Source organism: Rhipicephalus microplus, chromosome 6 (assembly GCF_043290135.1).
Source record: "Rhipicephalus microplus isolate Deutch F79 chromosome 6, USDA_Rmic, whole genome shotgun sequence".
NCBI classification, from domain to species: domain Eukaryota; kingdom Metazoa; phylum Arthropoda; class Arachnida; order Ixodida; family Ixodidae; genus Rhipicephalus; species Rhipicephalus microplus.
In genome coordinates this window covers 123,487,020-123,502,962 of record NC_134705.1, presented here as the reverse complement: position 1 = coordinate 123,502,962, position 15,943 = coordinate 123,487,020, and the positions used below count along the sequence as shown (strand labels likewise).

The 15,943-nt window shown below is 44.8% G+C and overlaps 1 protein-coding gene across 3 annotated transcripts; it reads left to right on the top strand.

The window, feature by feature from the left end:
- Positions 1-407: 407 nt before the first annotated feature.
- LOC119183986 (R.appendiculatus Kunitz/BPTI-like protein) lies at positions 408-7,925 on the top strand. Of its 3 annotated transcripts, none has more exons than XM_075866510.1 (3): positions 408-545; positions 2,362-2,406; positions 7,697-7,925. In XM_075866510.1, the coding sequence occupies exons 1-3, from the start codon at positions 458-460 to the stop codon at positions 7,864-7,866; spliced, it is 303 nt and encodes a 100-aa protein (XP_075722625.1). In that variant the 5' UTR covers positions 408-457; the 3' UTR covers positions 7,867-7,925. The 3 variants fall into 3 exon arrangements, 2 of the variants coding, with proteins under 2 accessions (XP_075722625.1, XP_075722626.1); XR_012884273.1 differs by lacking the exons at positions 408-545; positions 7,697-7,925 and adding exons at positions 1,094-1,297; positions 3,063-3,371; XM_075866511.1 differs by lacking the exon at positions 408-545 and adding an exon at positions 1,098-1,297.
- The last annotated feature ends 8,018 nt before the right edge of the window (positions 7,926-15,943 follow it).

Genomic DNA, 15,943 nt, shown 5'->3' with positions numbered 1-15,943 from the left:
ATGCAAAAAGCGCCGCACATTTCAAGCATTTGTTATCATAAGAAAGGACGCAGGAGTAGATAGAGTATCTACTCAAACATGGATCACATTTTCGGAGAACCTAATCAGTGCTTTCCTTGATGTATTACCATTTCAAAAAAAAATAAACAGGGGTGATCAGAGTATCCAAGCCACCCTTCTGAATTCCTTCGTTAAAAGCAGATAAATGTCTTGCAAAGTACGCATACTGAAGCAATAAGCGCGCGAAACAGCCCACGCAACGCTACGTTGTTAAACTGCACAGCCGGGAAAAAAAACTACAAACAGCACGCACCACTACGATCGATCTGTTGGCTTAGAATTGATGGTGCTCTCGAGGAAGCTGACAATCATATAACTTTCATCACAATGTAATACAACGAAGTAATGTTGTTAACAGAAGCACAGGCATGCGCGAGTAGCTGCCATGCAGCTATGAATGTCGTACACGAAGCTGTTTCATCTCTGTCTGCAAGTACACAGCGTGAAAACTGACTTGTTCCGGCGGGACACAAAAGCGTTCTCTGGTGAGTGAAGATGCTCTCAGTTCTCGCATATATTACCAAAGGTGACCGTAAGTGCGTTTCTAGGCGAAAGCAGCATCCAAAGAAACAGAACGTTCTGCTACTTCGCGTGGGCAGCGAGGAAACCTAATAAAAAATTATTGTCCCACAAATCTTTTTCAGCATTCGTATTCCCTCGATTTAATCAACGCAGTACACAAAAATCTGTCAGCATCGCCACCTCCACCAGCTGCTTCCCGTTGCAACGCACGCTTTGTTTGGGCACATGTGGAGTGCGGATAGCCTTCAAAATGGCGGAAACGCGCACAGCGCCCGCTAGATGGCAGCGGATTTTGCATAGGGTCTCCCACAAGTTTATTCTTGATTCTGCCTACTGCGGCCTTCGTCAGCGTCAAGAAGCCAGGACAACCTATAAACCATCTGTCTTTGAAGACGTTCTGTATTCACCCCCTTAAGCCATCAATTCCTAAAACTGGGCGCAAATGTGTGACGCATATGCTTTTTCTTTTGTTTGGAAGGTTCTTGTGCACTGACGCAGAGTCTAGCAATCGTCTGGTTGCCTTAGATGAATGTTTTCCTCGCTATATGAAATGACAATTAGTTATCATTTATAGAATATACATGCTCATACTTGTTATCACTTTCGCCAGAAGAACTTGTAATGGCGAGATTTCTCCTACACACGCTGCCTTTCGTGCTGCTCTGTATGTGTCTACATTGTTTCATAGGAACTCATGCGCTGCGGAATCCACGAAGTAAGATGTCTTGAATTTTTATGTTTCTTGTTTTATTGTTGCCTGGCAGGATTTTGAAGCAGCTTTACCCATTAATGCTGTGCCGTATCTGCAAGTAAGCCCTTAGGTTGAGTTAGCGCGGTACATATGAGAAAAAAAACATGACACATAAAAAAGGTAGGCGCTAACTTGCGCCTACCATTCTTTTTATTGGCGCCTATTTTTCGCCTGTGTCAGGCTTCCTGTTTATATGTACTTCGCTAATATAGGCCAAGTTCATGGGTGACCAGCTCGCCCAAGTCAAAAGATATTTCGCAAGTATAGATGACGTACTTAAATCCCCAGCAGTTCACAATTTCTGTGGCCTGCATAAATGCAAGATTGCACTGTGAACACTATGGAAGAAGCAAAACGTATCTGTCCCCCTGTAGTAAGAACTGCATTCTGAAAATAATACCGGTAAAAGAATTATTCTACCCAAGTTTTAGCCACGGACACCCGCAAATACCACAAAGCCAACGGTTGCCTACATTTTAATGCTGTTCCAATATTCACGTACTTCTTTTTTTTAGCGTGCATAATGTTTCCAAGCTTAACTTCTTCAGATTACACGAATCAATATTAAAAATATTTTGGTAAATGATTTTAGTTCCAAGGTTACCATAATTTTACCCATATATACGTTGATGATGTTGGTGAACAGTGGCTTTCCTGTTGTTGACGAGTTCTTAAACCGAAAGCACAAACGATAAGCCTAAATACCAACAGAACTACGTGCGCAAAAGACAAAGTTAATTGATTGATTGATATGTGGGTTATAACATACCGAAACCACCAAAAGAACAAAAGAGAAATTCAAGTTCACCGTCGTATATCATCGGGTTTTGTCCAGGGCCGTGTTATTTTAGACGAACGCGCACTTTTGCAATAGCCCATCATAACCTGTATAATTTGGCATGAGCATATTTCTAGTCAATATATACATACGAGATTTCTAGAGCTCAATTAAGTGTGGCATTAAAAAACTTGGGGCTAAATTTTTAAACCAGGTGCCTGAAAACTTTACTATATTCACTCTTTTTCAGTTTGTGACCGACAACGAAACCGCAATCAGTGCCAGTATCCAACAGGTATGGATGAATGAAGGGAAGAACTTTTTTAGTCCTGAAGAACGTAACTAGCGCACCGTTGGCTTCTCCCTCGTTGGGACGCACACGCTATGTCCTAGTTTTTTACCTAATACTAGTACGGTAATTTTATTTTCTTTGAGCATTGACATAACTTGTCAAGTAACATGGTTGTTTATATCCGGCACTAAATTTGGGCGCACTAATATATTGGTTAAACCTCCGCGTCTGGTGCTGGTTGCAAAATATTTTACTTGGCACAAAGTACATCGACAGTCTCTACTGCACATTCAGTCCATTAGGTAAGAATGCCATGATAACTTATTTTGTTTAGTCAGAACATTCAAATAAATATACCTATTAAAATATACACTAATGTGTAGACCAAAGCTATTCAATCATCAAACGCCGCATCGCTAACTATAATGACGCATCTCGATCGTAACCATAGAATTAAGGTGTGTTGTGGACAAAAGATTGTACTGTATTGGAATGGTACGAATAGACTTCATTTTGATGTATTTGGCTTCGATGTTATCCAGCTGCGTCACTTTCTGATGTGTGCTCAGTGCATTCATGTAGAGTATATCATTTGCCAAGATGTTTCTCTTAGCGTTAAGTCATGCCTCTTTGATCTCATTTGGCGTGATATTCTCAAGATACACAGATAGCGCTTGCCTATGCGTACAGCGGAGGAGTGAGGTCATGGCTGAGGGGCAGAGGTCATCGCTGAGGGGCATTCAGTGGAGTGAGGCCATCCCTTAGGTGCAGTTGTGATGGTGGCCACGCTTGACCCCGAAGTAAGTTCCTGCTGTTTATTGGCCATCAACTGACACGTTCTTCAGCCTGTACTAGCTGACGAGGATAAACAATACGTAAGCCAACAGTGAAGAAAAGGAACCTTATCATCCCCGTTGTCGTTGACCACCTGTCTACAACAAATAAATTTGTTCACAAAATACTGCAAACCATACTCTCCTTCAGTTTTGGCCCATGGATTATGTTTCGTGATTTCCACGCCCACAATAAGCCGTGGGCGAGCCTGAAGATCTGCACAAAAGGCAGAAGTGTGGTAACGCTTCCTTGAGACAATAAGCTGTTCTTGTAAAATGCTGGCAGTCCCACGTTTTTACGTGGCCCTTGATACAGCAGCTGCCTTGACTTGGCCTTTATCTCTTGAACTCTAATGAGATGTGCCAGATGGTCTGTGGATATAAAAAACATAAGAACAACCACAATGCCACCTATGAGAAGGTAAGAGGATTATCACCTAGCGATGTACGCGGCACTATTCAAGTAGTGAACTGGACTAAGTTTCAATTTCTTACAAAAGAACGATGTGAAGACAACTCATTTCACTTCATAGAGGTGATGAAGTTCACCATGCAACCATGGTGTGCACCCTCCCATGCTATTCAAAAGCATCACATTTTGTATACAGTTTGGACGACTTCAGGCTGTCTGACAATGTGCCGAACGATGGTGCAGCTGCGTGAAAGCAATCGACCCTTTACGAATCACAAGAAGACTACAGCAGAATATGCAACGCCATATTAAGAAGTTAGAGTCACAACGATGGGCTGCCTTTTGCGCGTTGTTAGATCGCTCAGGTATTTTTTATACGTAGGCAGGAGAGTAAAAGGGCTCCCGACACGTCGCGTCCAGTGGTCTTCTTTGGGCCTCTAGCCTTATTTCAATAGTGATTGGGGGTCGACGTGAAGCAAGAGTTCAGTGCAAAAGTACTGGTCAGCTCACAGTTCAAAACAGCTTTCGGTCGTCACGTGGTGGTCCGCAATTACGCGATCGCCATAACTACCTATGCTTCTCAATTCATGACCTTAAAGAACCACTGGCTTTGTGTAGACAAACATGAGCACTGAAGCCTCATAGAACTTCTAAGAGATCAATGTGTCACAAAGGTTTCCGTGAGATAGCTGCCGTCCTCGAGATATGCAATGAATCGTCATGAGAGGGCAATACCCATTTATGTGGAAGACCTGTCATCTGGTTCAGTTACTAAAGCCTGGAAAGTCACCAATGATGCTAACGTCGTACAAGCAGACTGCTCTGGCTAGTTGCATGGCCATAGTACTGGAGTGGGTGATAATAGGACACTATAAGGGTACCTGGAGCAACACATCATCTACCCAGACACCATGACGGAATACACCGTGGTTGATCGTTAATTCATAGCATTGTCGACCAGACCGCCTACACAGAACAGAAGAAGGGCCGTCAGCTGCTCTGTGACTCTCTATTCCTCAATGCTAAAGGGGCGTATAACAACGTAATGCATGAAGCATCGTCGTCGCTCTAAAAAATGGCAGGAACGGCCAGTCGCATGTTTTAGTGGCAGCGCAGTTATCTCTCCGAGCGGCCCTTTTATTGCGACAGCAGTTATATGGACACTCTCGGCTGGATTTTGCAGCCGGCGTTGACGTTGACGTCGGCGTTGGCATCACCGTCACTTACCGTATATGCATACGGATCTATTTGTATGAAAACTGAAGAACAAAAAATAAGCCATAAAAAGACTCTGACGCGCGGAATCGAAGGTGAGACTTTTACAACGTGAATACAGGGCTTTATGCACTTAGCCATTTAGGAGCACGTCGATTTATATCGACCACTTACCGATAGTGACGAGCATCTCAGGAAGGGGGGAGGGGAACCATCGTGTTTGCAGTATTACCAGCAAGATAGCTTAATGAGCGCGCGTCACCGCATTGTCACGACGCGACGGTGCGCTTTCATCTCCCACGCGTACTTTGCCCATCGGAGAGGAGGAGGTCGGTGCTCACTCGCCTGCATTTACTGGTGGTGAGGAGAATGGTACGTTCTGGCTGGACGTCAAGATTTCCCGGAACGGTTCTGTCGTATTTAGCGGGCACGCAAAGATCACCGCGATTGTTGCACAGTCTCCGTTTGCACGAAAAGCGCGCTTTTCAGACACAGCGAAGTAACACAAGAGACGCTTATATTGAGTTCATGTGTACATGTGAGTACGTTTAGTGCGTGATTTGTGTGCCAGAAACGTGGGGCACGTTTTGATCAGCTTATCATTCTGCGCGTCACCCTCCAATTTGTTTCTATTGAGTTCATTGCTTCGCCTTTGCAGAAAAGGTGTGACTTTTTTGTGAGAACCGAGGGCGGCGACAGTTCGCTACATCACAGCCCCCATGTTCTTCTTTAGGTGGCTTTTTTTAACCCTGTAGTATTCAATTAGGTGCTAATCACTCACCATGAACATCTGCCAAGTACTGTCAGATTGTCTATGTACGCACAGACGACACCTCCATGTGGACGGCTGCATTGACACACCTACAGCTGCGAGCGTGAATTGAAAGAGCCTACACTCAAGCTGCTTGCTATTTACGCCCGTAAAGAATTTTTGAAAATTTCCCCTTAGAATTGTGTGCTTGGGGAATTTACGTGCAAAGCAATGGAGGGCTAAAGCGTCAGGGTAATTGGCAAAAGGATACCTTACGTCCAATAGTACAAGTGGCTAGAAGTTATATTTGACACTGACCTCTCAAGAAGCTTTAATGTATCCTACATAAAATAGCAGTTGACAGTAATCTCACAATTGTTGAAGTTCTTCGCTGGAAGGAGTTGAAGAATGTCCACAGCCGCTATGTCTGAACTATACAGAGTCGTTTTCCGTGGATCACTTCGGTAAGACCTGCCTACGTTAGCCAATGCAACTAAAATAACTCCTCGCATAATTCAAAATGTTCAGACTAAACCACTCCGTATTTCTGCTAGGGGACGACGTTGCTAATAACCTAGCCAATGGAGACCGCTCATGACACCGCTGCAGAGCAGATATTCGTTGCTCCTGGCCGTATACAGCTTTGGCTCTAAAAACAAAATAAAACATATGTCCTTGATGTGGTATTTCCTTATCGTTGTTATATTTTCATAGGCTACAATTCTATATTGCTCTACAACGGGCAGGGCTTAACATATGCAGCCGATATTAACGCACTGTAACATTTTGCGTACCAAAACTGATCGTATAAGGCACTTATTGTCGCTATTTTGACTGCTGGCACAGAATTCTAACCAAATACTCGCTGAGAAACATGTATTTTTTTGCATTGAGCCATGAAAGCGAAAGTGCACACCGCAAATACCTCTCACAAGGGAGCACAACTAACAAGTAGAGCACAGAGGTGAGAGGAGTGAAATATATGTGAAGTGAAAAGACTGCGGGAAACAAAAGAAAAAGAGGGACCCATCATACGTATGTAAAGTTAAGTCACCGCACATCATGCGCCACTGAAAAGAAAGCCATTGAGAAGGCCGGAGGGGCGCTCTAGAAAAGTGGGAGCACGTGAAGCTCTTGCCTGAGCACGTAGCCCAGGCAGAAGAAAAATAGAGTCCTGATGACCTCGCGGGTCAGAGTCCAGTTGTCATCGGTGAGGTCTCAACTGGCTGACTGAATTCCTAGCACAATGAGCTCATGTGCGGAAATAGCTGAGGAACATAATCTTAGCACCCGAGAGTCAGCCGGCAGCATCGCGAGCATTGCATCAACCACTGCAGCGAGTGCGGCTATCACTGCGTTCGTTTGTTCGACAGCTGGGCCAGGGAATTTGAAGGAGGGGGTGGGGCAGGCAATCTGCATGTCATTGAGATGCACCGGTATTACGAAATGATCCAGCGTAATTTTTTCTGCTCATTTTACACCTAGAACGAATACAGCTGCAGGTGCCTTCTATGTAATCTCAAGATGAAAGTTTTAAACAGCTGTTATGTTTCGAAAAATTGAGGCATAGCCTGCCACGCGTAGTAAAAAATTGCGTTCGTGGGTGCAGCCAGATCAGAATAACGCAAAGCAATTAGGGAGCAATATGCAGTCCTTAGTCGTCAAACAGTAGTTCACTTCAAACATCTCTGGGGGAATACGGGAATGGGCACTACGTATGATCTATTGATCGGTACACTTGAGCATGCGCTTCATTTGCATAAACACAATGTTTGTGGTCAAATGTGAGTATTGACATTACGTCGAGGCATGTTCTATTCTGCATGTGCTATGGCCAGGTATGCCTTTCAGTTGACAAGAATTAACAAATTTCCTTCAATGTTCTGATCCAGCGTTGCCTAAGAGGCATCACCAAAAATCCGTCTCAGCAACTTTTGACTCTTTGATTCACAATACACGAATTCCAACAATGCACTTCATCAGACGTAATTTTTTACAATTATTCGTAATAATAAATGTGTCATCCACAAATAATTGTGATTGTTTTACTTACTTATCGTGATACTGTTTTCATATTTGCAGCCTGCTACTGCGACCACCGTCTTTATTTTGGAAGGAGGTTTTCATATCTATATTACTACAACAGACGTACAAATAGGTGTCAAAGAAACGGAGAATTCTTCAACTGCAACGCATTCAACTCACGACAGCTATGCGAGAATACATGTTTAGTGGAAGACGCAGCGCGGTAGACTGGCCTTCATTTGTTTGCTGCTGAAATGTATGTAGTAATAAAATGATTGACAGAAAACAGTTCAACAATTATTTTATTAACAGCATTTCACCAAACGCATCTATCTTTTAGTGGAAGAGGATAAATATTGTGATAGCTCTTTCTTCATGGCTGCTTATTACTAACGCTGTGAAAACAAGCACCGGTTCACGCTCAAGTGGTACGAATATGTAAATATCATTCACTTTATGGAAATAGCATGCACGAAGATTCAAATATCATACACATATCAAAAACAGTACATAAGAAGCTTGAATGTGTCCAGGGTTTGTTTTTATTTATTTCTGTGTATGTTTCAGTTACGTAAGTCATGTAGCTTATTAATAAAATTTACGCAAGTGCAATATCAGGTTCACAGTTTATAGGGCAAGTCACCACCTCTTTGAGTATCACACTGGTGGCCCAGTAGCTCATAAAACTGTATAAATTTTATGTCATCTGTTGCGGCACAGTAAATAAGCAGCGAGGTGCATTTTGCTACGGGCAAAAAAGAACAGCTGGCTCTCCCATAATCGATGTTAAAATGGCTACCAGGAAAAAAGATTTCTTGGTGGCAACACAAGCCGCAATCTGCTGCGTGTGCGCCGGGCCGCACTTCCGAAAACAATATACCGCATAACAATCTGTAGTTGCTTATTAGCCCCGAGAACGAACACTGGCGTCACTGCATTAATAGCGATGTGACCTTATGGCGAAGATTCAGCTCATTCTCCTCCGCTTTTCGTGCTTTACTGCACCCGTTGTGTACTCGCTGGGTAGCGATACGGTAGTGATTACTAAACTTCGCAACGTAAATCTTTCAAGGTATCATGCAGAAGGTTCTGCAACAAGAGAAGGTTATTTAGGTTAGAACTCTCTGATACTATGGTTACGCGTGAAGGGCAGGGCATACATAAATTAGGAGGTCGTTTATCAGGTCACCAAGGTGAGCGCAGGACCGGCCAGCATGTTGGTTTCATCAGCTTCTTAGTCTGCCATTTAGCCGCCTCGGGGAACAAGCTCGTGCAAGAGGACGTGTACGATTGAAGAGGCCGTTTATTAGGTCGCAAAGAACAGCGCAGGAGCGGACGACATGTTGGATCTGTCAGGAAATTCGTCTTTCTTTTAACTGCTTTGGGGAACAAGCATGTGTCGGTGGACGTGTATGATTGAGGAGGCCGTCTATAAAGTCGGGAACGAGAGCGCAGGAATGGGTGACTGCTTGGATCTATCAGGATAATCGCCCTCCTTTTAACTGCCTCGGGAAACAATCACGTACAGGAGAGCGTATACGATCGAGGAGGCTGTTTATCACGTCTCGAAGGTGAGCGCAGGAGCTGATGACAGGTTGGATCTATAAGTATAATCGTCCTCCTTGTAACTGCCTCGGAGAGCAAGCACGTGACGGGGGACGTATACGATTGCGGAGGCCATTCATTAGGTCGCGAAGGTGAGAGCAGGAGCGGATGACAGGTTGTATCTATCAGGATAATCGTCCTCCTTTAATTGCCTCGGGAAACAAGCACGTGCAGGAGGACGCATACGATTGAGGAGGTCATTTATTAGGTCGCGAAGGCAAGCGCACGAGCTGATGACAGGTATGATCTATAAGGATAATCGTCCTCCTTGTAACTGCCTCGGAGAGCAAGCACGTGCAGGAGTACGTATACGATTGAGGAGGCCTTTAATAGGTCGAGAAGATGTGCGCAGGAGCAGCCTAAAGGTTGGATCGATTAGCACCTTATTCTCCCTTTTAGCTCCCTCGGGGATCAAGCACGTGCATTGGAGGACGTATACGATTGAGGAGTCCGTTTGTTAGGTCGCAGAGGTGAGCGCAGGAGCAGCCGAAATCTTTTATCTATGAGCGTCGTCGTCTTTTTTTTAGCTATCTCAGGGATCAAGCACGTGCACTGAAGGACGCATACTACTCAGGAGGCTGTTTGTAGTAGGTCGTGGAGGGGAGGGCAGGAAAGGTCAACAGGTTGGATCTACCAGCGTCGTTTTCTTCCTTCGAGTTGCCTGGGGGGAGGCACCTGCACCAACCTTCGTTTGTTTCTACTTTAGCTGCAACATTCCTCTCCGTAAGGCCAATCGTAAGGCCAGTCGGTAAACGTGTCTCAGCCTGAATAATTTTAGGCGGGCGACATAGACAGCTTCGGTTTTGCCAGCTGGTCTATCACTCACCGTAAGACGTACTATGGTGTATGTGACATATGTGAATCTTTGTTAATAATAAATGCTCCATCATAAGTGGCTTTTGGCATAAGACGCATTTCCTTGCAGGACATTACAGCCAGAATAAATCACCTCATCCCTAGGTTACTGGTATAGGTGGTGAATGGGTAGCAAGCTTTCGCACTGTCTTGACATGCCAAGGTGCGTAATGCAGTTATACGATGCGCCTCTTCAACAAGACAGATAGCTTCAGCAACTTTGACGTTTTTTTTACCATAAAAAAAGAACACTGTCGATCATGTGCGCCGGGAGGGGGGTGACGTGCTTAAATAAGAAGTGGGCTATAGCATGTAGTCTCGTAATTCAATGCATGGAATGGGTACGTAAAAAAAGTAATACGGCGTCGAGTTTGTATGTTTGGATAAAACAAACGTTGACAATATGTGGATAATGCCATGGTTGGTGCACTTTGTAGGCCCCTTTGATTGTGGATGGGAAGGCATCGAGTGACGTAAGCTACATTACACATACGATCACTTTGAATGAGGCTCAATTACCATGGCCTTTTAGATACAATGATCAATTTAGACACGGGTACGACTATTTGTGGAATGAATTTCTTATGTACTCTTAGGCTTAAGGTGTTTCTTTTCAGCCGTGTAGTGACATTCCCTGCTTTGAGTGCTGACGCGTTTTGTCTCGCTGTGTCCTGCGGCAGTTTTTACAGCTAATATTTTGTTCTGCAGCAAAGCGTTTCCCAGAAACCTGCTGCTATTGTGCGAGAAACGCATGTCATTGTTCTAGGAATTCCTTTTATCGGTAGTTCAGAGCAACAGTTGATCGTCGAACCGTGTACCTTTCCCTGAATGGCTGTTTCTGTGGTGCCCATCTAGAAATATTATGCCATGATGATTACGACTATGTCGTATTCTAGAACGTGGTCGCTCGTGCCTTCTCTGCCAAGTGTGTGCTAGTGCAATGTTTTAGTAGCGACGTTTTCACGTTGGACACCACACTCAACCTTTTTTTATTTGGCCCGTGTGAAGAACAACATTGTATTTCTCTATTTTATGGTGTCTGTTGTTAACAGACGCACACGTCTGTGGGAAATCAACAGTTTAATGAAGCCAACAGTGTTGCCTGGAGCAATTAGGGCTGTATATAAACCCGCATTGTTATGACGCTGATTGCCCATCTTGACGCTGCCGGCAAGAACTGACATGCAGCTTCTCAACGTTCAGAGGTTTCACAAGTCCTACAAGTTAATAACTATTCAGTATGCCAAAGTGAGCATCACCCCCACCACGACGTTCTCTCCAAGCACGCTGAACATTCGACATTACAAATGCTATCAAAATGACTCATTTGCAGCATCTCAAGTACGAAATCAAATGAAAACATAGTCGACGCACCCCACAAGACAGAACTCTTGCACAATGCCATCTTCAAAGCGCAACGTTATTGGCGACAAAGTGTTTGTATTCGTTCAAGAACAGTTTAATGAGAACGCAGGCATTTTTATTCTACCACATTCTTTAATAATGCACACTCTTGAGCTGATAACCGCAACGAACACGAACGTATGCCCTTTAACATTCCATTGCGAAAGCTTTTGTCGTCAAAGCAAGCGCGCAAGAATGAGTTCCTTGGCATTGATAAATCTCCTGTATTGCTGCATGCTATGAAAACCAAAATTATATAGAAAGCGCTCATTATTACACGTCGCTAGGACTTGTAGAAAGACGTTTAAGGGTGGAATGGCTTTTATACATACGCTGTCTGTCAATATGGCCTGTATATCTTTGCTTTATCTCGAAGCAACAGATGTATTGCGACTGCCACAATGTGACAATACGCTTGTTTCAATCTTATAGTTTAATATTATTTTTAGCCAACGGGAAGCACATGAAGTGCTTAACACATTGTGTGGTATGTATGCGTCCTTCCGTATATATTGTTTCGAGAAGGAGTCCGACCTGAAGAGCACACACAGATGTATTTAAAGACGGTTAAGCGAGTAGCGCCAGCGATACACATTACATCACGCTAGTCTATCTTCTTTTCTTTTTCATCTCTATGCCACTGGTACGTAGCATGACCCCCGGCAGCGGAGTCACAGTCATCTGACGCACTCTTGTAGGGCTTGATCCGCGAAACGTGGGCAGTATCACTGGACCGCACAGCTGGTGATCATGTACAAATGAGGCTGATTTCATAGGTTGAAGGTGTTACTTGACGCAAAACACGGTAAGGTCCCTCGTAAAAAGACAAAAGTTTTATATGCGAAAGATTTCTTAGTGAACTTTGGCGACGTTTAACATATCTATTTATCTATCTTTTTATCTATCTAGCCACCTACGACCTTTATCTCTCCTGGCCATTAAGGTGATGGTACCGATCATACCACGCTCATGCCACGCTCATGATGCACTCGTGGCCTTTTCGCAAGCGTCACATATACCAAATTTAGTATTACATGAATGGATGATGAATGTATTTGACTAATGGATACATGATAATCACGACATGCGTGTCATGTAACAACATGACTACATGCCACGCTCATGATGCGCTCGCGGCCGTTAGCTAGCTGTACCTGTACGAGATTCGGCATTATGTGACTTGCACAGACGACATAGGTAAATGACACGTTCAAACATGATACTCATGAGATACGTGTCATGTAACATCAAGGCTACATGCTACGCTCATGATGCGCTCGCGGCTAATTAGCTAGTTTCGCATGTACCAAATTCGGTATTAAGTGACGCGAACGGGCGGCATAGTTAAATGACACGTCCAAACATGACAATCATGACAGGCTTGTTATGTAACAACGTGACTACAAGCTACACTGTTGATGCGCTTTCGGCCGTTTAGCTAGCATCACATATGCCAAATTTGGTGTTACGTTCCGTGAACAGATAACGAAGGCATTTGACTGGTGCAAACATGATATGCCTGAAATGCGTGTCATGTGCGAGCATGACCACATGCCACAGTCAAGTCGCCAATACATTTCGACGTGACGCAGTGCGCGTGCTCGCGTTCATTTCGTCGCGTCACGCTGGAGTTGCCACGCCAGGCGCCGGTCCTGCCATATACTCGCAGGCGCGCTGAGGGCTGCGTTGCTTTGACGCATGCGTGTTTCAGCGCGACTGGCGTCCCTCCATTACGAAAAGAGGAGACGCAGTGTGGTCCGGGTAACTTATCGCGGGAAATGCAGCATGTCGCATTTCGCGCTGGTTGACATCGGGGCCACGCCGATGGACGCTGCTGGCGCCTGGCGTCAGGCTCGCGTCTTGCTAACGTAGCGTCGCTGTGCCCAGTGTGCAGGCGCGTCAATGCTACATGAAAGTGTATTTCGCGCTTCATGATGCGCTCGTGGCCGTTTCACAAGCTCCACATATACCAAATTTGGTGTTACGTGATGTCAATCGAAGACGAGATATATGACTGGTGCAAACATGATAATACTGACACACGCGTCATGTAAAAACATGACAACATACCCCAATCATAGAATGCTCGTGGCCGTTTCGCTAGCTCCACATATAATAAATTTGGTATCACGTGACGCGAATAGTTGGGGAAGGTTAACGACACATCCAAACTTGATAATCCTGACACGGAAGTGAAGTACGGCATCATTTACCTCCACCGCAACGAGTTGTGCTAATATTGAAGTGAGACATTAACATTTCTCATTCGGGCTTCGCATATCATCGATTTCCACTGTACACTGTCGTTTTTTTTAAATGAAACACGCGAACACGTGGCCTGCGCTCTGCGGTGGCTGCCTACAGCACCATCAACCGACAAGTGGAGAAAGCACGTTCGCTTTTCTCGTTATGTATAGCCAAGCAAGATAACGAGATATGACAAGTAGACAAGCGCTGCTAGATTACGTTCCCTAATCGCTCGCTGCGCGGGTGATATCGGGGGTTTACTGCAGCTTGTGCCGTGGTCGCGAACAACGTTTGCTATGTTGGCAGTGGACTACGCACTGCAGGCGTGAGCAGAGAGAGAGTGCAATCTTGCAACGTTTTACTATTGGCCATAACTCGTCATCATTTTTTCCGGCAAGAGATGACGCTGAAAGTGAACACGTTTCTTTTTGCTGTCGGTTGATGATGCTGTAAGCAGCCGCCGCTGAGCGCAATCCACTCGTTCGTGTGTTTCTTTTCATAAAGGATGACCGTGTACGTGGGATTCGACAATTTTTTTTATTGTAAGCCCACCTGACGTTTGAGGAGACCAGACAAAGGTGAGGGTACCGCGAACGAAATGTACGTGTCGATGTTCCGCATCATACTGACGCTTTTGTTTGGTCTGCGACGCCATCAGCCGAGTGCGGGCGAGCTGACTGGCATGATAAACTTCGCGATTGCGTCGCTGGCATACTCGCTAGTGGACGAGTCGAGCTTTGTTAAGGTAATAATTTAGTTGTGGAACTGTACAGCGCAATCTGATATAGGTTGCTTCATACTGGCGAGATACACACCACTATTTACTCCAGCAATACCTCGGATGGATCTATCAGCGTCGTCTTCTTTCTTCTAGCTGCCTTGGGGAGGGGGCATCTGCACTAGCCTTCGTTTGCTTCGACTTTAGGCGCAATAGTCCTCTACATGCAGACAAATACCGCGGGGCCAGTCGGTCTACGTGTCTCAACCTAAACAATTTCAAGCAGGCCACATGGTCAGCTACTGTTTTGGCAGTTGGTCTATCATTCGCCGTAAGCCGTACTATGGTGTATGTGACCTATGTGAGTCTTGTGAAAATAACAAATGCTTCATCATAAGTGGCTTTTGGCATAAGCCGTGTTTCCTTGTAGGACTTCACACCAGACTGGATCACCTGATTGATAGGTTACTGGTATGGGTGGTTAATGGGGTAGCGTGCTTTCGCTCTGTCTTGACATGCGAATGTGCGTAATTCAGTCATACGCTGCACCTCTTCAACAAGTCAGATAGTTTCGGCGACTGTACATTTTTTGTTCATAGAAAAAGAAAACACTGTCGGTCATGTGAGCCGAGGAGGGAGTGGGGGCGTGCTTAAAGTAACAAGTGGGTAATGCCATGTAGTCTCTTGCTTCGCTGTATTGAATGGATACCTAATGAAAAGTATTACGGCGTCGAGTTTGTATGTTTGAATGAGACAAACATAGACAACATGTTGATAACGCCTTGGTTGGTGCACTCTGTAAACCCATTCGCTTGTGGATGGTTAAGGCATCGCGTGAGGTAAGCTACACTCACACAAACGGTCATTTTGGATAGCGCGCGATTACCGTGGTCCGTTTAGATAAAATGAACTTTCTAGATACAGGCACGACTCTTTGTGGGATGAATTTTTCTTTTTAAGCACTCCTAGGCCTAACGTGCTTCCTTTCAGGCGTGTAGTGACATTGCCTGCCGTGAGTGGTGAAGCGTTGTGTGTCGTTGTGTCATGTGGGAGTTTGCACAGCTAAAATTTTTTTCTGCAGCAACCCTATCGGAAAAAAACGAATGGTGGGCATGGTGGAAACCACCACCCACCATTATAGTGGAATAATGTAGTGGGTGAATGGTGGGAAACGCCCACCATGGCGCATGGTGGGTGTGGTGGGTGCGGCAGTGCCGGCAACACTTGAGCGCGAAATGACGTCAGAATCACCGTGACGAGCTGCCACAAAAAATAAAAAAAGAATTCTATAAAAACGGTATAAAAAACACCCGTCTCGTAAAAAAAAAATAAGGCGCCACGGGGGATTGAACGTGCAACCTGCGGATTCCCATTCGAAGACGCTAACCACTCCACCACACCAACATAACGGTGTTCGTGTGTAAATACTTAGTTCGCATACAAACTTAAGGTTCAACTTATGTTATGTTTGTCGT

Excerpts from the sequence above, each read along its gene's own strand:
- LOC119183986 (XM_075866510.1), top strand. The coding sequence starts at position 458 with ATGTCGTACACGAAGCTGTTTCATCTCTGTCTGCAAGTACACAGCGTG. Across the intron at positions 546-2,361 it reads GGACACAAAAGCGTTCTCTG|TTTGTGACCGACAACGAAAC; the intron begins GTGAGTGAAGAT and ends ACTCTTTTTCAG. Across the intron at positions 2,407-7,696 it reads TCAGTGCCAGTATCCAACAG|CCTGCTACTGCGACCACCGT; the intron begins GTATGGATGAAT and ends TCATATTTGCAG.